The sequence below is a fragment of the Dama dama genome, chromosome 20, assembly GCF_033118175.1.
Source record: "Dama dama isolate Ldn47 chromosome 20, ASM3311817v1, whole genome shotgun sequence".
Lineage (NCBI taxonomy): Eukaryota > Metazoa > Chordata > Mammalia > Artiodactyla > Cervidae > Dama > Dama dama.
The window spans coordinates 97,546,878-97,569,772 of NC_083700.1; the positions used below are offsets into that span (position 1 = coordinate 97,546,878).

The 22,895-nt window shown below is 38.0% G+C and overlaps 1 protein-coding gene and 1 pseudogene across 3 annotated transcripts in view; one reads left to right on the plus strand and one right to left on the minus strand.

The window, feature by feature from the left end:
• The window catches only part of TESK2 (testis associated actin remodelling kinase 2), a 134,430-nt gene that overhangs the window by 63,208 nt on the left and 48,327 nt on the right, over nucleotides 1-22,895 (plus strand). For all 3 annotated transcript variants that reach the window (XM_061122051.1, XM_061122049.1, XM_061122050.1), the window contains exon 3: nucleotides 4,443-4,564. In XM_061122051.1, the coding sequence (XP_060978034.1) occupies nucleotides 4,443-4,564 (122 nt within the window). The remainder of the gene's footprint in view (nucleotides 1-4,442; nucleotides 4,565-22,895) is intronic.
• On the minus strand, nucleotides 17,552-21,132 carry LOC133041251 (BCL2/adenovirus E1B 19 kDa protein-interacting protein 3-like; annotated as a pseudogene).

Below are 22,895 nucleotides of genomic sequence, written 5' to 3' on the forward strand. Positions count from 1 at the left end.
TCATGTGTCACAGTTTGTTTATCTGTTCATCTGTTGATGGACTCTTGGGTTGCTTCTGCCCTTTGGTTATTATAAATAGTGCTGATTTGAATATGAGTGTACAAATATTTTTTTGAGACCCTTTTTCAGTCCTTTTGGGTTTGTACCTAGAAGTAGAATTGCAATTCCATTTTTAATTTTTTAAAAATAAGATATTTAAAGATATCAGTCTCTTGGAAATCCTCTTAGTAGTAGTAACAATGATCTATGTGTAGAGGAGAAACTTAAGCAGATTGACCTTCCCTTCATTCTGAAAATCTAAGTAGGTTTGAGGGCTGACAAATTGCTGTGGTTTTGACAACTTGGAATGAAGATCCTCCTGGATTTAGACAGGTTCCCTATGTTTAGTGGACCTCTATGGTTTTTTTTTTTCTTTTGGCCATGCTCTGGGGCATGTGGGATCTTCAGTTCACCTTCCAGGGATTGAACCCATGTCCTCTGAATTGGAAATGTGGAGTCTTAACCACTGGACTGCCAGGGAAGTCCTGTGGACCTCTATACTGGATGATACCTTTTTCTTTATTGCTTGTAGTCAGTTTTGTGCTTCAAAAATCTGTCCAAATCTATTAATTCTTGGAGGTTTCACTGAAGTCTCATGAAGTTTTTCCCTAAGTACATCAACATTCATATAAATACCTCTTGTGATGTATTTGAGTCTTTATTCTCTTTCTTGACTGATTGGTCAAATTGCTTATTGTTTGTCCTTTTCTAGATGGTTAATTCCAGAAAATTTAAGCCGAATATTGTACTGCTTTTCTGTTTATATCCTTCCCCCATACCTCTGCCACCAAAAAGAGAAAAAGAAAGAAAAGCACTATCCTGAAAGAACTTACCTGGATAAATGAATGATGCTCTGGCCCTTAAAAAGTATGTTAGAAGTATCATTTAACTTGCTGCTGTATAGTTCTTGCTGCTGTTTTCATTGTGCTCTTATGATGTGCCAGGCCTTTTAGGTACTGCAAAATAAAAATTAATACAATATAGATCCTGGTCTCAAAATGCTTTGTAGCCTAGTGAGGAGATATTTATGCACAGAACTATGTCCTGAGTTGTATACTGTTGTTCTGAGGCAGTATAAAGAAGGAAACCACAAACAGTTCCTAGAGACAGACAAGGAAGATGTCAGAGAGGAAGGGGATATTTGAGTGTGGCCTTCAAAGATAGGTAGAATTTGAGGGGCTAGAAGAAAGAGGAAAATATTATATGCAGATGAAAGACATACAGTGTTATGAACATGTTCATTTCCTTGTCTACTTGTTTAAGGAAGTAGGGTTTTTTATGATTAATTTGAAACAACTTTTTTTAATCCCTAAATTTCACACATTGTTTTATCAAAGTTTCTTAAAAGCAGACATTAAAAAAAGAAAACAAAAAAATAAATAAATAAAGAAAGAAAACAAAACAAAACCTCAAGAGTGATAGTTTTCAGATGATGGGGAAAAGAAAAAAAGAGTGACTTTCAGAATGGAGAGCCCTTATTAAAAAACAGATGTCTTCTGTAAATAGAGCTGGAAAAACACTGTCAGTGTGTTCTTTGTATATAAATGTCTCTTTTAACTTATCCACGCAGGATCTGAAAAGGAAAGCCACTTCTCTTTCATCAGTCACGAGGTACAAGACAACAGAATCGTTGATGCACTAGGAAGAGAGCTGGTTCCAAATCTCACTCAGGGATCTAGAAGAGGGCAGATACAGCCAGTGCTGTGCCCAGTTCTTCTGCTCAGGGTTCCTGTGGCTCTGAGCGTTTTAATCTTCTTCCCCTTCTTCTGTCTGGACACTCTGAAACATTGCTTCTTTGAGTTTTAAGATAAGCTATGTTGTCTGTCCTATATTATTATTTTTTTTCTTTTTTCTTTTTTTTTATTAGTTGGAGGCTAATTACTTCACAACATTTCAGTGGGTTTTGTCATACATTGATATGAATCAGCCATAGAGTTACACGTATTCCCCATCCCGATCCCCCCTCCCACCTCCCTCTCCACCCGGTTCCTCTGGGTCTTCCCAGTGCACCAGGCCCGAGCACTTGTCTCATGCATCCCACCTGGGCTGGTGATCTGTTTCACCATAGATAATATACATGCTGTTCTTTCGAAACATCCCACCCTCACCTTCTCCCACAGAGTTCAAAAGTCTGTTCTGTACTTCTGTGTCTCTTTTTCTGTTTTGCATACAGGGTTATCATTACCATCTTGCTAAATTCCATATATATGTGTTAGTATGCTGTAATGTTCTTTATCTTTCTGGCTTACTTCACTCTGTATAATGGGCTCTAGTTTCATCCATCTCATTAGGACTGATTCAAATGAATATTTTTTAACGGCTGAGTAATATTCCATGGTGTATATGTACCACAGCTTCCTTATCCATTCATCTGCTGATGGGCATCTAGGTTGCTTCCATGTCCTGGCTATTATAAACAGTGCTGCGATGAACATTGGGGTGCACGTGTCTCTTTCAGATCTGGTTTCCTCAGTGTGTATGCCCAGAAGTGGGATTGCTGGGTCATATGGCAGTTCTATTTCCAGTTTTTTAAGAAATCTCCACACTGTTTTCCATAGCGGCTGTACTAGTTTGCATTCCCACCAACAGTGTAAGAGGGTTCCCTTTTCTCCACACCCTCTCCAGCATTTATTGCTTGTAGACTTTTGGATAGCAGCCATCCTGACTGTCGTGTAATGGTACCTCATTGTGGTTTTGATTTGCATTTCTCTAATAATGAGTGGTGTTGAGCATCTTTTCATGTGTTTGTTAGCCATCTGTATGTCTTCTTTGGAGAAATGTCTGTTTTGTTCTTTGGCCCATTTTTTGATTGGGTCATTTATTTTTGTGGAATTGAGCTGCAGGAGTTGCTTGTATATTTTTGAGATTAATCCTTTGTCTGTTTCTTCATTTGCTATTATTTTCTCCCAATCTGAGGGCTGTCTTTTTACCTTACTTATAGTTTCCTTTGCAGTGCAAAAGCTTTTAAGTTTCATTAGGTCCCATTTGTTTAGTTTTGCTTTTATTTCCAGTATTCTGGGAGGTGGGTCATAGAGGATCTTGCTGTGATTTATGTCGGAGAGTGTTTTGCCTATGTTCTCCTCTAGGAGTTTTATAGTTTCTGGTCTTACATTTGTCTGTCCTATATTAATAGCTATACTAAACTTCTGAGGCTGTTGTCCTGTCAAAGAATTTCTGGAGATTGAAGAGTTAAGTAGTTTTTCGTGTTTTCTATTGGAATTTCCACTTGGTGAAGTAGAAATAAGATCCTGAAATGATACTCTGAAAGTTCATAGAATGATGACAGTTGTGCATGGCATGTCCCTGTTGTACATGATCTGAAACGAATTGTTTTTTAACCAGTAAGTAATGAGGTCTTTGGTACTTTGTAACTTTTCTACAGCCGCATTCATAATTGCCCAGTAGGAAACACATATCTAAGTGAATAATTTAACTTCTTTTGGTTAAGAAAAAATATTTTCTCTCATTTTGATACCACTGAGACTACTTTTGGAGGCTGAAAACATAGTTAATTTTCTTGCAGGTAAAATGTTGAGTTTTTTTAAGCCTGTGGCGTGTGCATTGAAATTATAAAATAATATTTTTACATGTAAAATAGATTGAGTTCTACAGAGGGTGAACATTTTAGAAGTAGACTTTGCTCTGTGTATATGGGTAATGGTGTGAGTGGTGTGGCTCAGGTTTTTTGTATCTGACTTGATTGTATGTAAATAATTATAAGGAACTTTGGGTTGGGTTACTCAATATTAGGTCCAGAGATTCACTGCCTTCTTTCTATATTTAACATGCAGTAATTTTTTCTGTATAGATATACATTTTATGGTGCTTGGGAGAGATTTTGAGGATGTGGGTTTAGTGTCCTATAAAGACAGTTTTATAGTTCATTAAGTGTTATATAAGCCTTGTGCACGAATCTTTTCTGTGCACAGTTAAAACTCTACGAAAGAGACTTTCTGGTTAGTGTCCTAAGGCTTAGAAGCATTGGCCATTAGGAACCAGCCTACATTTTCCCCGTTTTTCTCTAAGGTATTTTTTAAAAAACATCATGATTTCTTTCTTTTTTTTTTAATTAAACTTTTTATTTTGTATTGGAGTATAGCCAATTAACAATGTTGTGATAGTTTCAGGTGGACAGCAAAGTTAGCAGTCATGATTTCTTGAGGTATAATCATGTATTTTCTAGCCAGCTTAATATGAAACAGTTTTGGTCTTCAAAGGAATAAATCCATCTTTGTTAACAGATGTGAAACCCTTGTGTAATCAGAGTTTATAGAAAAACATCCCTTACCATGTCTGTTTTATCTGAATTGGCAGTAAAACCTCTCAGCATGCTCTACATGTGGAGACTTTGACCTCATATATAGCTGCCATCCTTGAGTCTCTTGTTCTATTTTATTTTCTAGGTGCGCCACCGAGCTTCCGGCCAAGTGATGGCTCTTAAGATGAACACGTTGAGCAGTAACCGGGCAAACATGCTGAAAGAAGTGCAGCTCATGAATAGACTCTCCCATCCCAACATCCTTAGGTAATGGCCTTTCCGTCCTTTCAGAGATCAGTGAGAAAGCTGAAACATTATTGGAAACTTGTTAGAATAGTATTAATAGCTGAAAAGAGGGATTCCAGATTTCATGCTGCATTTGTCTTGCTGGAATTTAGCTGGGCTGTAGGTCTTTTTCTACCTATTGAGACTTAATTTTCTGGTAATTAACTGCATTTAGTAAGGCAACTTTTGGGACTTCCCTTGACAGAGCCAGAAAGCTTTCTTGGAGGAGGTTGAATCAAATTGGAATGTGAAGTTTAATAGGATTTTAGAAGATAGGGGAAGAACTCAGAAAGGAACAAAATTGTTGTTGTTGTTCAGTCGCTAAGTTGTGTCTGACTCTTTGTGACCCCATGGACTGCAGCACACCAGGCTTCCCTGTCCTTTACTATCTCCCGGAGTTTGCTCAAACTCATGTCCATTGAGTTGGTGATGCCATCCAATCATCTCATCTTCTGTCTTTCCCTTCTCCTCCTGCCTTCAATCTTTCCCAGCATCAGGGTCTTTTCCAGTGAGTCAGCTTTTCGCATCAGGTGGCCAGAGTATTAGAGCTTCAGCTTCAGCATGAGTCCTTCCAATGAATATTCAGGGTTGATTTCCTTTAAGTCACTGGTTTGAGCTTCTGGCTGTCCAAGGGATTTTCAGGAGTCTTCTAGAAACTCAGAAAGGAACAAAATAATAACAAATAAAGCATAAAGGTAAAAGTGCAAAGCTTTTTAAGGAGTCAGTGAATTAAAAACCCATTTGGCTATGGAGTATGCAGAAGAGGAGAAAACTAATGCTCCTACTGAAACCCTTAAGAAAAAAATGAAGGAATTTTGAGGACTTAACTGGTGGACAGTGGCTAAGACTCCACGCTCCCTATGCAGGGAGCCTGGGTTTGATCTCTAGTTAGGGAATTAGATCCTGCATGCCACAACTAAAGATTCTGTATTCTGCAAGTAAAAGATCCCACATGCCACAACGAAGATGGAAGATTGTGTGTGCTGCAACTAAGACTGGCACAGTCAAAATAAATAAAATTAGAAAACAAATATATTTTTTGAAAAGTGGAGGAATTTTGCAGAGCTGAAGATCAAGTGCCTATGAAAGAAATTTGCCCAAAAGATTCTTCAAAAGGTAAGGAATGAAGCTTATCTGTAAAGAAGCTAAGTGCTATCACAAACAGTATAGGCAGATGTACAGAACTGAGATTCTGATGGCTAGGATGGCAAGAAAAGCTGGCAGCTTCTACCTGCAGAGCCCAAACTGGCATTTGTCATCAGGATCAGAAGTATCGGTGTTGTGAGTTCACAGATCTGAAAGACGTTGCAACTTCTTCACCTTTGTCAAGTCTTCAGTGGCACCTTCGTTAAAATCAACTATGCTCCATTTAACATGCTGAGGACCGTGGAACCATATATTGCGTGGGAGTAACCGAACCTGAAGTCAGTAGATGAATTGATCTACAGATGTGGTTATGACAAAATCAACAAGAAGTAAATTTCCCTGACAGATAACACATGGATTGCCTGATGTGTTGGTAAATATAGCATTATCTACATGGAGAATCTGATTTATAAGACTTATACTGTTGGAAAATTCTTCAAAGAAGGAAACAACTTCGCAGCACTGTTTATAATAGCTAGGACATGGAAGCAACCTAGATGCCCATCAGCAGACGAATGGATAAGGAAGCTGTGGTACATATACACTATGGAATATTACTCAGCCATTAAAAAGAATTCATTTGAATCAGTTCTAATGAAGTGGATGAAACTGGAGCCCATTATACAGAGTGAAGGAAGCCAGAAAGATAAACACCAATACAGTGTACTATTGCATATATATGGAATTTAAAAAGATGGTAACAGTAACCCTATATGCAAAACAGAAAAAGAGACACAGATGTACAGAACAGACTTTTAGACTCTGTGGGAGAAGGCGAGGGTGGGATATTCGGAGAGAACAGCATTGAAACAAGTATACTATCAAGGGTGAAACAGATCACCAGCCCAGGTTGGATGCATGAGACAAATGCTCAGGGCTGGTGCACTGGGAAGACCCAGAGGGATGGGATGGAGAAGGAGGTGGGAGGGGGGATCAGGATGGGGAATACATGTAAATCCATGGCTTCTTCATGTCAGTGTATGGCAAAAACCACTACAATATTGTAAAGTAATTAGCCTCCAACTAATAAAAACAAGTGGAAAGAAAAAAAAAAAAAGGAAACAACTTCTTGTGGCTGTTCAAATTCTCTTCTCCATGAGGTTGAATGAAGGAAAAGACCACCCATTTTGTAGAAGGTAGAGATGCTGGCCACAGGGAAGACTAGTTCAACAGCTTGTTCAAAGGATGAACTAAGGTATCTACTATGATTATTTTTGTGATCTGGTCAGGGAATAAATAGAGCAATTTATTGGACTGAAAAAAATTTTGTTAATAATAACAACAATGAGAAAACCATTTATTGAAGTCTTCCTTGTATGCTGGATATTTTGCCTATTTAAAGATTTAATTTTCATAATTATTCTCCATTGAAGAAACAGGCCAAGAGATTTATGTGTTGTCTGAGGTCTGTAACTTTGAGGTAGGACTCTTTCTACCATGTTTCTCCTAGAAGAACTTTTTCTGTCATGTCTTTCCTAAAGGATTTGACGGGATAGCATTGGTAGATAAATGTGGAAAGATAGAACTGGGCCATTCTATTCAGAAATGTTTTGCCCAAAGCCAAGAAGATTATATTTTATATTTTATGTATTGAATTCTGAGCAGGGTTTAGATGACAGAGGGTAACGGCAAATTCAGAATGGTTTAGTGATGGAGAGACTGGTGGCCAAGAGATCAGTTAGGGGACATCTACAGTGTTTGAGATGGTTGAGTCTTTTTTTTGTTTGTTTGTTTTTTTACTATTTAATATATAGTATACCATATATAGTATATGTTGTTTAGTCGCTAAATTGTGTTCAACTCTGCAGCCCCATAGATTGTAGCCCATCAGGCTCCTCTCTCCATGGAATTTCCCAGGCAAGAATACTGGAGTGGGTTGCCATTTCCTCGAGATGGTTGAGTCTTGATTTGATGTTCTTCTTAGGAATTTTTAAGCTGATTATATTTTCATCTTGTTTAAAAGGTACTGTTTTATTATTATTGTAGAAATGATACATCATCACTGTGGATCATTGAGAAAATAGTATTCACAAAAACAGGAAAATATAAAATGGTCTTAATATCAGCATCTAGGCATCAAGCTAGTATTAACATTTGATATATTTTCTGCCAATCTTCTTTATTCATCACTTCTTTTTTTATTCTCTTCACTATGAACTTGACTGGTAATTGCATGGGAAGAGTGACTCTAAACAAATTTTATTTCATGACAGCAAAGTTTAAAGATATAGTTCTTATATAAAGAAGTAGAATACTATATAGTGTACTGATTAAAAATGGAGGCTCTGGATTCCAGATCAAGCTGCCTGAATTGAAATCCTGGATCTTGGGAAAGTTATTTAACCTCTGAGATCCTTAGTTTTCCCATCTATAATGGGGATAATGACCATAAATCCCTCGTAGAGTTGTTATTGAGGATTAATTTAATCCATATAAAGCACCCTGGAATAGTACTTGGTTTTGTTAAGTGTCCAGTAAATGTTAGCTATTATTATTAGTTTCTTTTCCTCTGGCTAGTTCTTTAAATGGCTCACTGCATCCCATCTGTCTTTTATCATTCATTCACTCACCAAACATTTGTTGAGGGTCTACTGCTGTTTCCAATACATTCAAGAGTTTTCTGCTAGAGTATGCTGTTGAATAGAACTTTCTAAAATGATGGAAATGTTCTTTATCTATGCTGTTCAATAGCTTCATGTGGCTAATGAGCATTGAAATGTGGCTAGTACAAAGAAGGAACTAAATTTTTTATTTGATTTGATTTAAATTGCCACATGAAGCTTAGCAGCTACTATATTGGACAATCCTGAGCTTTCAGTCTGTGTACATCTTTGCTCTTGTTGAATACCATTCCTATTCTGATGTCTCCTTGGTCTACTTTCTCAGCTTGTTCAGGAATGACACACCCTTTCCTTTTAACTTACAAAAAATAATATTCTTTGCTGTGAGCTGTTTTCTAACATATAAAATGTAATGTTAATTCTATCTTGATCTTCACAATAAGCCCACAAATGAGATAATGTATATAAAATCTATAGATCTGTTATAATACACAGTAAGCATATAATACATGAAAATTATTATAATGATTATTAACCATGGTGGGTTTGCATTTTGATGGTGACATTTTTGTCCTGCATAAGCCATCTGTCTCAAATATAGTGCAGTTAAAAGCCTGGAAGTGGATTACTTTTTAAAAGAAGTTTTAGTTGTTTATATCTTTCATGTTTTCGTTCCTTTACTGTAATTCATTGTATATTTTGAATACAACAGAAGGAAACTATCTTATCAAGGGGGCCTAGAGCAAGCAGAGTCCTCTTGGCTTTTGTTAACCAGAGGAGTCCTATAGCAGTAGAAGCATTTATTATACTTCCCTAGGACTGATGTTGAAGCTGAAACTCCAGTACTTTGGCCACTTGATGCGAAAAGCTGACTCATTTGAAAAAACCCTGATGCCGGGAAAGACTGAAGGCAGGAGGAGAAGGGGACGACAGAGGATGAGATGGTTGGATGGCATCACTGACTCAGTGGACATGAGTTTGAGTAGACTCTGGGAGTTGGTGATGGACAGGGAGGCCTGGCGTGCTGCAGTTCATGGGGTCGCAAAGAGTCGGACACGACTGAGTGACTGAACTGAACTGAACTGAGGATGCATAACTGTGTTCCAGTCTCAAATTATTAGAATTTTTATTTCGTTAATGCTTTTCTAATTGACTTAGAAATTTACTGTTCATACTTTATATTTTTTGTGATTCAAATTTTTTGTTCCTATTTGTTAGTATGGCTCTTAGCCTATTTTCAAGCTGTTAGTATAGGTTAGTTTGTTTTTAGAGGTACAAAAGCTGAGACAGAAGTATGCACCAAAGTTTTCCTTCATTATGAGATTTAAATTGGGAAGAATCCATCTCTTGGAACCCTAGGATTTTCACCGACTTGCGTCCTCAGGGGCTTAACCTCAGGAGGGAGGTGGCTGAGCAGATGAGCCTTTCGGTTTCCATCTCTGCTTCATCCAACCAGAGAAGCTGTTTTATATTGAACTTCCATCTAAGAGTTTTGCAGAAAAGATCTCCTACTCAAAAACAAAGAAAAAGTTGAAAATTGCTATATTGGTGATTTTGAAGGTTTACTTGGGATAAAAAGGCTATCTGCATGTGCTGCCAGATGGTGGGCATCTGATTCTCTGGGCCTGAATTGGTTCTCTGCTGGCACAGCTATTTTGTGCCCAGCATGAGTGAATGAGCTGAACCTTTGCAGTTTTATTTCTCTCTTTTCTTGACCCCAGCCTCCTTATTTCCTCTTTTCTTTTTATCTTTCTCCCTCCTAAGATTTCTAGTTGGAAGGAAGAGAGTGGCCCTGGTGAGACACAGAGGCAAGTAGATGTTTTGTTTGTGAGTATGTATTTTTTAAATACATGGATACAGTTAAGATTGTTTTATCATCAGTTGCTCTAACTTATCAGTTGAAAAAAAGAACAATAAAGTGCTTTGTTGAGGGCAGGGACCGATAGTTTGGACCTCTTGTGAATAAGGTTGTTTATGCCAGGAAGTCTTATGCTCAAAGATCTGTAATCCAATTCTGTGCCCTGCTCACTTCCACTCCCCGATGGCCTTTTTGAGGACCTGTACCAAGATTTGTTCTCATACCTCTTTGTTATTCTTCGTGCCATGAGAAATTTAATATTTCTTTTAGACTCCTTGTTGACAATCTCATGTTTACTTCTTTTTAGGCCACATTCTGAATTTGTTTTCCTATCTACCTATTTTTGTTCAGAATTAACTCCTCTTCAGAATCCATATGCAACAATATGATTGCCATTTTGTTAAAATGAAGAATATGCTTTCAAATCACCAAATATTTATTTAGAACTACTCAGTCCAACCCCATGCTAGGTAATACCATGGTGAATAGATGAGAAGTAGAGGGCTGTTATCTCCCAGATGGTCTCCTTAGGAAGCAAACTGTACACCTAGGAAACACTAGTATCTACTAATGCTATGAGGATGTGTCAGAATATTTTCCCAACCTCATTATTGAGATAGCAGTCTTTCCAGTTACCCATTATGAAAATTCCAAACTCATCTCTAGTTGTTCCTTTTATTCCTTGCTTCTAATCAGAAACTAAGCTCTTGATTTTAAACCTTCAAAGACTTTAGCATCTTCTTCTTCCCCTATGCATCTGTCAGTTCAATCCTCTTCACTTTTGCCTTGAATGAATTATTCTTTTTGCCCTCCTTTTCACTCTTCCTGATACATAGCTCTAATTGTATAGCTTATACAAAGAGCTGGCTCATTGGGAAAGACCCTGATTCTGGGAAAGCAAAAGAAGAGAAGGGAAGGCAAAAAAAAGAGAAGAAGGCAGCAGAGGATGAGTACATTAGATAGAATCATTGACTCAATGGACATGAATTTGAGCAAACTCCAGGAGATAGTGATGAACAGGGAAGCCTGGTGTGCTGCAATCTATGGAGTTACAAAGAATCGGACACAATTTAGCGACTGAACATTTCTTAAAAACTTCTTGTGGCTCCCATTTATTTCAGAATTGAACCAGAAATTCTTTAGACAGATAGCTAATGTCTGCTCTGTTTTTCTAGCCTTATCTTCAGTTATTCTTATGCACATTCTTATGCACTCTGTGATTTCTTAATTGTGTTCTCTTGGACAAGTTATTTGACCTCTGGGCTTTGGTTTCCCCTTTTGTTAAATGAGGAGAATAGATCAGCTTAGAAATCATACTGAATTAATGTTGAATAGTTTTTAAATGATCAGGTTTGAAAAATATATTATCTCAGGGTGTGTTTGCATTGTCTGTGTGCACGTGTTGTTCAGAATAAATGGGGAGCATTTAAAAATGATGGATTAAAGTTCACCTTTTGATTTTATCATTGTAATCCTAGTGAGTAACTAGGTGAAAGAGTGTCAATATAGCCATCAAAGCACATTGGTGAGTGAGTGAGTGAGTGAAGTTGCTCAGTCATGTCCACCTCTTTGCGACCCCGTGGACTGTAGCCCACCAGGCTCTTCCATCCACATTGGTAAGGGGATCTTAATATTGTTTTTTCTTCTCTGTACTAAGGTAGAAAGTCTGATGGCTTATGAATTGAGTCTAAGTTCTAATTTCATATAACCAGAAAGTTTTTGTTTAAAATAAATGTAGAATAAGCTTCAGTACTATTTATGTCATTGTCTGTGGATAGTGAAGTAGTATAACCCCAGAAAGAAGGTGATTTTTAAGAAATTTATTGAGATGTAATTGACATACAATGGAAGATGATTGTTAATGTAAACAATGGGTACCAATTACTGAGCACCTATTATGGGCCTCTGTTGATCATATCCCTATCCCACTCACATGTTTTACTTTCTAGATGTCTCCCATTCTCAGCAAATGGAATTACCATTCATCTATTACTTATGCCAAAACCCTAGGTGTCATCTTTAATATTTCTCCTTTATACCCTACTTCAAACCTTCAAGTAGTTTAGCATTATTTTTAAAATATGCCCTGAGTCTGACTACCACTTATTACCTCCATAGCCACCATCCTACTTCAACACCCTTAGTTGATCTCCCAGATTCCCCTCTTGCTTCATGGTAGCCAGATTGAACTTGAAAAAGGTAAATCAGATCATACCATCCTCCTCTGCTGAATTTCCTTCTATGACTTTTCATCACTCTTCAGATAAAGTCTAAACTCTTTGACGTTGAGATGCGTGCATACAAGACCTTAAATGAGTTCACCTATCTGCTTCTCTGACCTTATTTTCTTCTTTTTTTTTCAATGTAGACCATTTTTAAGGTCTTCATTGAATTTGTTACAATATTGCTTCTGTTTTATGTTTTTTGGCTATGAGGTTATATTTTTTGGCTAGGAGGCATGTGGGATCTTAGCTCCCTGACCAGGGGTTGAACCTGCGCCCCTTGCATTGGAAGGCAAAGTCTTAACCACTGGACCGCTAGGGAAGTCCCTGACCTTATTTCTGATCACTCTTTCCTAGCTTACACCATCCTAACCACCCTCACTGGCCTTTTTGTTTCTCAGATACACCAACCTCTTTCATACTTCAGGGTCTTTGTACTTTCTTTTCCCTTTTCCTATAATGTCTTTGTTCCAGAATCATTTAGCATGCTTCTTCTGAGATACCCCATTCTCAAAGAGACTTTTGTTGACTAGCCTGTCTAAAATAGCCATCCAGTATCACTCTTTACCCGCTCATTATTATGCTTTATCTACATCATTCTTATCATCTTTGAAAATATCTTGTTTATTTGTTTACTTATTGTTTGTAGCCTTCAGATAGGGTGAGTTCCCTGAAGGTAGTGTGTATAGAAGCAGATGATAGATAGAAGCAAGCCAGTTTGCATCACAGAAACCTGCAAAACCTACAGTTCAGCTCTGGAACTGAAGGTGGATGTCAGGCTTGGGCTAAAAACAGGACTATTGAAAGTGTTTTCAGGAGTAACTGGGCCTAAAAGTCACCATCTCCATTCATTACAATTAATCAGTTAAGTCTCACCCACCTCAACAAGAGATGAATTTTTATTTTTGGAAAAAAATTGAATCATACATGCTTCAAGGTAAGCATCTAGTATGACAGCTGATGGAGAAGGAATGTTATCCTAAGAAGAGGGAAATGAAGGGACTGTCTGTATACCAAATGGTGAGACTCTTGAGACTTATAGTCCTCTTCTATCCTTTGACTCTTAAGCAGGTAGGAATCATCCCCATCCCACCCACACCTGCCAGGAAACTGGTGGATTTGGAGAAATTGAAGAGCCCCAAGTAAAAGAAGAAAACTTTGAAGTGTAACCAGGAAAAAACCTAATTATTAGCTTCTAAGTATACATCTTCTAGGAGAGGTTTGAGAAGGAGCTGCATCTATGAAATAAGAATGAGTGAGTGAGTGAAGTCGCTCAGTTGTATCTGACTCTTAGTGACCCCATGGACTGTAGCCTACCAGGATCCTCAGTCCATTGGATTTTCCAGGCAAGAATACTGGAGTGGGTTGCTATTTCCTTCTCCAGGGGATCTTCCTGACCCAGGGATCGAACCTGGGTCTCCCACATTGTAGGCAGATACTTTACCGTCTGAGTGAATAGTATACCATAAAATAGGAGTAGTTAGAGAGCCATAAAGATTCTTGAAAATTTTAAAATATGATTTTATGTTTATATATAGTTTTATCTGATTATTTATTTATGGTTTTATTTAAAGTATTTGACTGGACTGCCAAGGAGTTAAAGAGGAAATCATCCATTAATGGCGAAAAACCAAAGATGGAAAATAAGAGAGAAAAGAATTAAAAAGTAAAGGATCAATCTAGGAAGTCTGTTTTTGACTAATCCAAGAACATTTTCTACAACCAAGGGGCATGAACTTCCAAAGTGAAAGGGCCTCCTAAGTGCCCAGCATAATGAATGAAAAAAAAGACCCATCCCAGAGCATATAGTTGTGAAATTTTAGAATATGGGTAATAAAAATAAGATTCTAAGCAGTTCCACAGCATAGGGGTGGAGAGAACCCGAGGCCATATAAAGGACTGAAAATTCAAATGGTATCAGACTTCTCAAAACCAGCTCTGGGGGCTTCCCTGTTGGTCCAGTGGTTAAGAATCCTCCTTGCAATGCAAGGGACACAGATTTGATTCCCCAGTCCGGGAAGATCCCACGTGCTTCGGAGCAACTAAGCCCATGGGCCACAGCTACTGAGCCCATATACTGCAACTGCTGAACCCTTGCGCCTAGAGCCTGTGCTCCTCAACAAGAGAAGCTACCATGACGAGCAGCCTGCACACTGCAGTGAAGAGTAACCCTCACTCTTGGAAACTAGAGAAAGTCCACATGCAGCAACAAAGACTCACAGTCAAAAAATAAATAAATCTTAAAAAAAAACAAAAAAACAAAGAAACAGCTCTGGAAGCTCTACCAATAGAACAATGCTTTCTGAGAAAAATGATTCTTACTTAGAATTGTATATCCAGTCAAACTACCAGTCAGGCATGAGAGTAAAGACATTTTCAGACATGCATGTTGTTGAAAATGTTACCTCTTGTGAGCTGTTTCTTATGAAGCTGCTGGAGGATGTGTCTCATCAAAAGTAAGGGGGCAAACAAAACAACAAATAAAAATAAAAAGGCATAAGATCTGGAAAGAAGGGTGATAGCAAGTCCCAGGGTGACTGCTGGGCAATAGTCTAGAGAATAAGCAGTCTAAACTGAGTGGGAGGATCAAGAACTTCAGGAGAGATATTGGGCAGTGGAGTTTGAGGAAAGAATTCATAGATTCCCAGATGTGTTTGATAGGATGGACATTCGTGTTCAGAAAAATTTTACAGTTCTATTGGAGGCTTTGGGAAGAATTCAGTTTAGTCAGTTCAGTCACTCAGTCGTGTCCGACCCTTTGTGACCCCATGAATCGCAGCACGCCAGGCCTCCCGCTCCATCACCGGCTCCCAGAGTCTACCCAAACCCATGTCCATTGAGTCAGTGATGCCATCCAACCATCTCATCCTCTGTCGTCCCCTCCTCCTCCTGCCCTCAATCTTTCCCAGCATCAGGGTCTTTTCAAATGAGTCAGCTCTTCACATCAGGTGGCCAAAGTATTCGAGTTTCAGCTTCAACATCAGTCCTTCCAATGAACAGCCAGGACTGATCTCCTTTAGGATAGACTGGTTGGATCTCCTTGCAGTCCAAGGGACTCTCAAGAGTCTTCTCCAACACCACAGTTCAAAAGTATCAATTCTTCGGTGCTCAGCTTTCTTCACAGTCCAACTCACACGTCCATACATGACTACTGGAAAAACCATAGCCTTGACTAGACGGACCTTTGTTGGCAAAGTAATGTCTCTGCTTTTTAATATGCTATCTAAGTTGGTCATAACTTTCCTTCCAAGGAATAAGTGTCTTTTAATTTCATGGCTGCAATCATGATCTGCAGTGATTTTGGAGCCCCAAAAAATAAAGTCAGCCACTGTTTCCACTGTTTCCCCATCTATTTGCCATGAAGTGATGGGACCGGATGCCATGATCTTAGTTTTCTGAATGTTGAGCTTTAAGCCAATTTTTTCACTCTCCTCTTTCACTTTCATCAAGAAGCTCGTTAGTTCTTCTTCCCTTTCTGCCATAAGGGTGGTGTTATCTGCATATCTGAGGTTATTGATATTTCTCCCGGCAATCTTGATTCCAGCTTGTGCTTCCTCCAGCCCAGCGTTTCTCATGATGTACTCTGCATATAAGTCAAATAAGCAGGGTGACAATATACAGCCTTGACGTACTCCTTTTCCCATTTGGAACCAGTCTGTTGTTTCATGTCCAGTTCTAACTGTTGCTTCCTGACCTGCATACAGGTTTCTCAAGAGGCAGGTCAGGTGGTCTGGTGTTCCCATCTCTTTCAAAATTTTCCACAGTTTATTGTGATCCACACAGTCAAAGGCCTTGACATAGTCAATAAAGCAGAAATAGATGTTTTTCTGGGACTCTCTTGCTTTTTCAGTGATCCAGTGGATGCTGGAAATTTGATCTCTGGTTCCTCTGCCTTTTTTAAAACCAGTTTGAACATCTGGAAGTTCACCATTCACATACTGTTGAAGCCTGGCTTGGAGAATTTTGAGCATTACTTTACTAGTGTGTGAGATAAGTGCAATTGTGTTGTAGTTTGAGCATTCTTTAGCATTGCCTTTCTTAGAGATTGAAATGAAAACTGACCTTTTCCAGTCCTGTGGCCAGTGCTGAGTTTTCCAAATTTGCTGGCATATTGAGTACAGCATTTTCACAGCATCATCTTTTAGGATTTGAAATAGCTCAATTGGAATTCCATCACCTCCACTAGCTTTGTTTGTAGTGATGTTTCCTAAGGCCCACTTGACTTCACATTCCAGGATGCCTGGCTCTAGGTGAGTGATCACACCATCTTGGTTATCTGGGTCATGAAGATCTTTTTGTACATAGTTCTTCTGTGTATTCTTGCCACCTCTTCTTAATATCTTCTGCTTCTGTTAGGTCCCTACCATTTCTGACCTTTATTGAGCCCATCTTTGCATGAAACGTTCCCTTGGTATCTCTGATTTTCTTGAAGATCTCTAGTCTTTCCCATTCTGTTGTTTTCCTCTATTTCTCTGCGTTGATCACTGAGGAAGGCTTTCTTATCTCTCCTTGCTATTCTTTGGAACTCTGCATTCAAATGGGTATATTTTTCCCAAGGTTCAAAGATACTATGTTTTATCTCTTGAGGTGGAACCAGGACCCTGCCCCAAGACTGCTCTTTGTTTCTCTCTCTCTTTTCTAGTTTAAAATAATTTTTTATTGCCCAGGATATTTTTTATTGTGTCTTCTTTTGTTTATTTTCTTTTTTAATAAGTATAAATTCAAACTTGCCTTTGTCTTGAAAAACAACAAAGCTTTTACATCACTTGCTAACCTGGTCTCATTTAAAAAGAATGATAGAAATTATCTTGCAAGAGTAAAATTTGTATCATGAATGATATAGGTCTAAGTCTAGTTGTACTAAAAGGAAACAACCGCATTGTTGACAAAATCATAATTTGCTGGTAGTATTTGCAGGAAAAAAGCCCTTGCAAATTTCTAAACAACAGTAAAGTTTGTTAAGAAATTCCTAAGTGTTTTTTAGGTCAAAAAGAGAATGAGATTGGTAAAATTTGATGTCTCGGAGTTTGAATAAAATAATGGATTTGAGAATTACTGGAACTACTTGGATATATAAAAACAGGGTGTAGGTTGGGTCATGCTCACAATGGTCTCAAGTTCAAATAAACTACTGACAATACACACTTCACAAGTCACACGCTTTCCCAGGGGCTCTTTTCCTTCAGTAGGTACTGGCAGTAATTGTGGTTAGTCATTTTCCAATGTAGGTGCCTAGCTCCAAAGCCAAAACATGGCAAAGGAAGAGAGATGGAATGAATATCTTAAGAAATTGTGCAGAGAAAGAAAATCTCACCTTTTTTCATGGCTCTACTTTTCCTCATGCTTAAGGAAATGGAATATTTAGGGTGCCTTAGTGGGACTCCTTAGGTGAAATGTTTTCAGGTCTGCTAGACCAGCTGGACACCCAGTCTGCGATTTTCTTCAGTGCACCCACATCTTTCTCTCCGGCAATTTCTTCTGACTGAGAGCTACGGTCCCCGCTGCTGTGTTTCCCATCAGACATGATCTCCCCCTCTTCTGGTGGGGAAGGGCTGTTGCAGTGAGAACTGTCTCTTGAACTACTCTGTTTGAATTCATGTTGTGCATCCAAAAGAATCTTCTCCATGTCTCCATTGTGGATAGAGGATGTTTTAGCCCCCTATTTTCCCCATTGTTACAATCATTGCCATTGCTACTATTCCTGGGGAGCTGCGCCGAGGAACTGTTGAGGCTGGCTGGCAGAGGCAGAGACTGTTCACCTTCCACACAGTTGTTATTGTTGTGGGGGGGCGGAGGCTGTTGGGGCAGCTGGAAGAGCTGCAGCCGCAGGAGGATGGGTAGCAACACTGTCCTTTGTTTCCTGACTGCTGCTCCCTTGTCTCAGCATTCCCTCCCTTCCCAGATTAGCAACTGTTTGAAAGGCTTGTGTGCCCAGGGTCCTGCTTGCTTTTATGGAGATGATTAAATGAAATAATGTCCACAAACAACTTATCACAATGCAAAGCACTAAATCTTAACTTTAATTTTTTATTATTGTTGCTCTTATAATCATCTGAAGCATTATATATTGAGGCTGTATAGCATAAAGCTTAAGAGTTAAGGATTCAAACAACAATAAACAGATAACTTGTTAAGCCAAAAAAAAAAAAGTTAAGGATCTACTTCTGACTGCCACTTAATTGGTCTTCATATCTGTAAAATGGAGAGAGTAATAGTACCTACTACCTAATATCTTCATAAAGATTAAATGAGGTAACTCCTGTAAAGTATTTAAAGTGTCTGATACATAAGTGCTCCCTAAATGTTATCTACTATTATCATTATTTGTCTGTGAGCTCGTTAAAGAAGGATTTATTTATGTTTATTTCTATGGCCCCTACTTGATCCTTATTGCCTGGCACTGTGCTTATATATATGTGACAGGCAGTGAAAAAAAAAAATTAAGTGTTCTGTTTATCTATGGAGAGTACAAGTATTTGCACATAGTATTTCTTGATACATGCTTGTTGGGTTGAATTGGGGAAGAAATAAATCATTGGGAGAGTGTTGTTTCAAAAGTATGTTCACATAAATTGAAGTTTGTGTTTATATTTTGCTATTTTGGTATGAGTTTATGAGTGATTGTAGGCTAAAGGATAAATTTGGGAAGGAGGAAGAAGCTTTTTCAGTGCTTGGGGAGACAATCCATATATTTGGGTTTGTGGATTTTAGTTCTCTTCTGAACTTCCTGGGTTTACAAACAAAAAGCATGTTGGGGACATTTTGAAGTCACTGCCCATATATTTATTAATAGCTGTGCCTTTGTTGGGAGACTTGGTATTTTGCTGCTTGTATGACTGTTTTGAGCAATGTGGTTTAAAATTTTCTATGAAATAAAATACAGAATGAATTCATTCTTGGTCTCATTTTACTTTCAGTTGTTATTCAAGATAGAGGGTATTTTTCTCTCAGAAATCTGGGATGTTTTTATGTTTATTAAGCTGGTATAATATTTATAAACAAGCAGATCTCATTTTAACTTTTTAGACATTTGTATTGTTTTACTAAGAAAAAGTAAAATTTGAACACGAACTTGATTGGTCCTTTTGTTATTATATGCAGTGCTATTGACATAATCTAGTGATGGCTGAGGCGTGTTTATTCTGCCTTTAGTGATCTTAGAATTGGACTAGAAAAGCTGTGGGCAGAAAAGAGAAAGCCAGGCTGAACCAGCTCTGCTCACTGTCACCTGATGTGAGCTCTGGTGGTTAATGTCAGTTCAGCTGAGTTTTCCTTATGAGTTTTCATATCTAGGACCCAGTACAACCAGTTTTCCATGATGTAGTACCTCTAAAACACGTTTGAACTCCAGCAAGCCTTAATTACCCAAGGATATTACTCCTTTTTTTTAATATGTTTTGGATTCATAGCTCTTTTGGGACTTGAGATTTGAGCCATTTCCGTCTCTTCTCCTTTTTGGTTATTGGTAATTTTTTCTAGTCCAAGAGAGAGTGTTGGTATCTTTGCTTTATTTGGGAGTAAAATGCAAAGCAGTTCCTTTTAGTGCCACACATTACAGCTTAGTGGAATCTGGTGGAGTATGTTCCAGGGCCTTGCCTTCCAAAATTATGTGAGGAAATAAGATAAAAATATATTCAAACTTCTGGAAAAATGTTTTTTTTTTAAAGTAAACCAGTCTAAGTAAGTTTCAAATGCAGACCTTTTAGAAAGCATTTTATTATAAAAATCATGCCCACATTCTAATATTTTGCTATAGGTTTCTTTCAGGCCTCTTAATTGTTTTTACCAAACTTTGGAGTCAGACATTTTTCCGGAAAGACCAGTACAGGTCAGAAAAACTTTTGTAATAAGAGTGCTGTTTTTACTGATCAAAGTTGGCAGTAGAAAGGCTTGTAAAGCAAACTAGTCAGATTTTCATTGGTTTGCAGATACATAGTTCTTTTTTTATGAATCAAAAATAAAATTATTCTTGACTCAGTGGCCTTTTTCATACATACTGATTATCACAGAACAAAACATAGGCTTTTGAGCCAAATGGATCCAATTTCCAGTACCTTCTCTAGTCTTTGTCACGTCACTTAAATACTCTGAATCTTATTTTCCTAGATGATAAAATAGGGGTGATTTCATATTAGGTAGTACCTATAAAACATACCTAGCACAGTTTCCAGGTATATTGTAGGTGAGCAGTACAGAGTAATTTTCTTGACAGCTTCGACGCAATGGCTGCATTTCTCTTTCTAGGTCCTGTTATGCAGAATTGAAGAGGTCCCAGTCGAAATAGTAGTGTCAGTGTTTTGTTTTGTTTTTTAGAAGAAGGATAGATGTGTTTTAGACTGTTACCATACCTCTTCCTTATTATTCTATTTAGGTAATAAACTTTTGAGAAGGGATAACATTTAAACATTTAACTCTGAGCTTTATACATGACTGTGAGTTCAATAAATATTTGACCTACTAGATGTAAATACGCTTCTTTACAAAGAGTCAAAGCCCAAAGTCTATCTTAGATCTGTGAACATTATAACATAAAATAGTGACCCTTAGATTTTTTTGATTGTTAGTTTTCTAGGACTGCTGTAGCAAATTGCCACAAACCTAATGGCTTAAAATAACAGAAAATTATTATCTTACAGATCTTACTGGGCCAAATTCAAGGAGGGCTGTATTCCTTTCTGAAGGCTCTAGGGCAGAATCTATTTTCTTACTTTTTTCAGCTTCTAGCGACTGTTTTGCATTCCTTGGCTTGTAGTCCCGTTCCATCGTCAAAGCCTGTAGTGACCCGTTGAGTCTTTTTCATATTATAGCCCTCTGATATTGACTCTTATGCCTCCCTCTTTCCTCCTTTGAAGAACACTGCACCCACTTTGCTAATCCAGGATAATCTCCCTAATTTAAAGTCAACTGATTAGCAGCCTTAATTCCATCTGAAGTTTTTTTAATTTATTCTACTTGCCATCTAATATAGTCACAGGTTCTAGGGATTAGGACATGGACATCTTTGGATATCTTCTGTCATAGAATCCATTAGGAAAACATTTTTGAGCCCATTCCAGGTGCTACTATCAACCCATATTAAATATTAGTAAACATTTCTCTTTGTTGTATTAAAAAAAGTAAAAATTTCAATTTTCTTCCCATACTTCAATGAATAATCTCTCTCATTCCCCAGTTTTGAAGACTGCTGGCTAAGAGTAGAGTCTTGAAAGGTTCTGCCTTGCAGTAAGAATTTTAACTTTTAATTGGACTCCAAATATTTACTGAACACTAATTATGAACAAGGCAGTGTTTTGGGTATATATAGAGAAAGAAAACTATAAGGTGTATTTAGTCCAGGTGGGCTAACTAAAAATCTTATTGGCTTAAATGCTGTTTCTTACTCATATTCTAATCCAGTGCATGTTGAATGGAGGTTGAAGGGCGGAGGGGCCCTTTTAACCTAGGACATGGCCTCAGATTCCTCTGTTGGATCTTGTGCATCTGCTGGCAGATGAAGGAAGAAAGTATGGAGGATGATGTTGAGGTTTTTAATGGGACAGGCCTGAAAATGATATAATCACTTCTATCCCTGTACCACTGGCCAGAACTCAGTGTTATGGTCTTAATCAGCTGGGAAATGTAGGCAACTTCAAGAGGAAAAGGGAAGTTAACAAGTAACCATCTCTTCCATACTCTTCTATCTCTGTCCTCAAGAATCCTCTAATTGAGTGGAAAAGGTGGACATAGCTAAAACATGTAGAAGGCAAGCCTGGTTAGTGTTACAGTAGAAGTTTAAATAGAGTAATTTGAGTGTATAGGGAAGAGAAAGATTAATTTTGATGAGAATGATGGACTTATTCCAGCAACAAAATGGAAGTGGAAGTGGGAGAATTCAGGACATATTTAGGAGAAGCTGGTTATGTAACTACAGTAAAACATAGAGAATGCAGATGGATGTAATAGATAAAGAAAGAGAGGTTTGGGTTAGATCATTCAGACTGTTGAATAACATGTTAAGGAGTTTGGACTTATATCAGGAGCTCTGAGCTGCCACAACAATTTTTTGAGTAGCCAATAGCTTCTTTTTTTTTTAAGTTTTTATTTTTTTAATTTATTTTTATTAGTTGGAGGCTAATTACTTTACATGAGTAGCCAATAGCTTCTTAAGTGAACAGGTTGTGTCTTACTCATTTTTATATCCTCTTTATAACTATACAGAAAGATATTTTAACATCGTGGTTAAGAGCACAGACTTTGGGAATTCCCTGGTGGTCCAGGGGTTAGGACTCCATGCTTGCACTTCAGGGGCCCTGGATTTGATCCCTGGTAGGGGGAACTAAGATCCCCCAAGCCACATGGCACGCGCCACCCCCCACCCCGCCCCCGCCAAAAAAAAAAAAACAAAAACAAAACCACAGACTTTGGAACCCACTGTTTAGATTTGACTCCTGACTCTGCCACTTATTAGCTGTGTGACTTTGGACAAGTTACTTAATTTCTCTGAGCCTCATTTTCTTCATCAATGTGATCAGGTTAACAAAAGTATT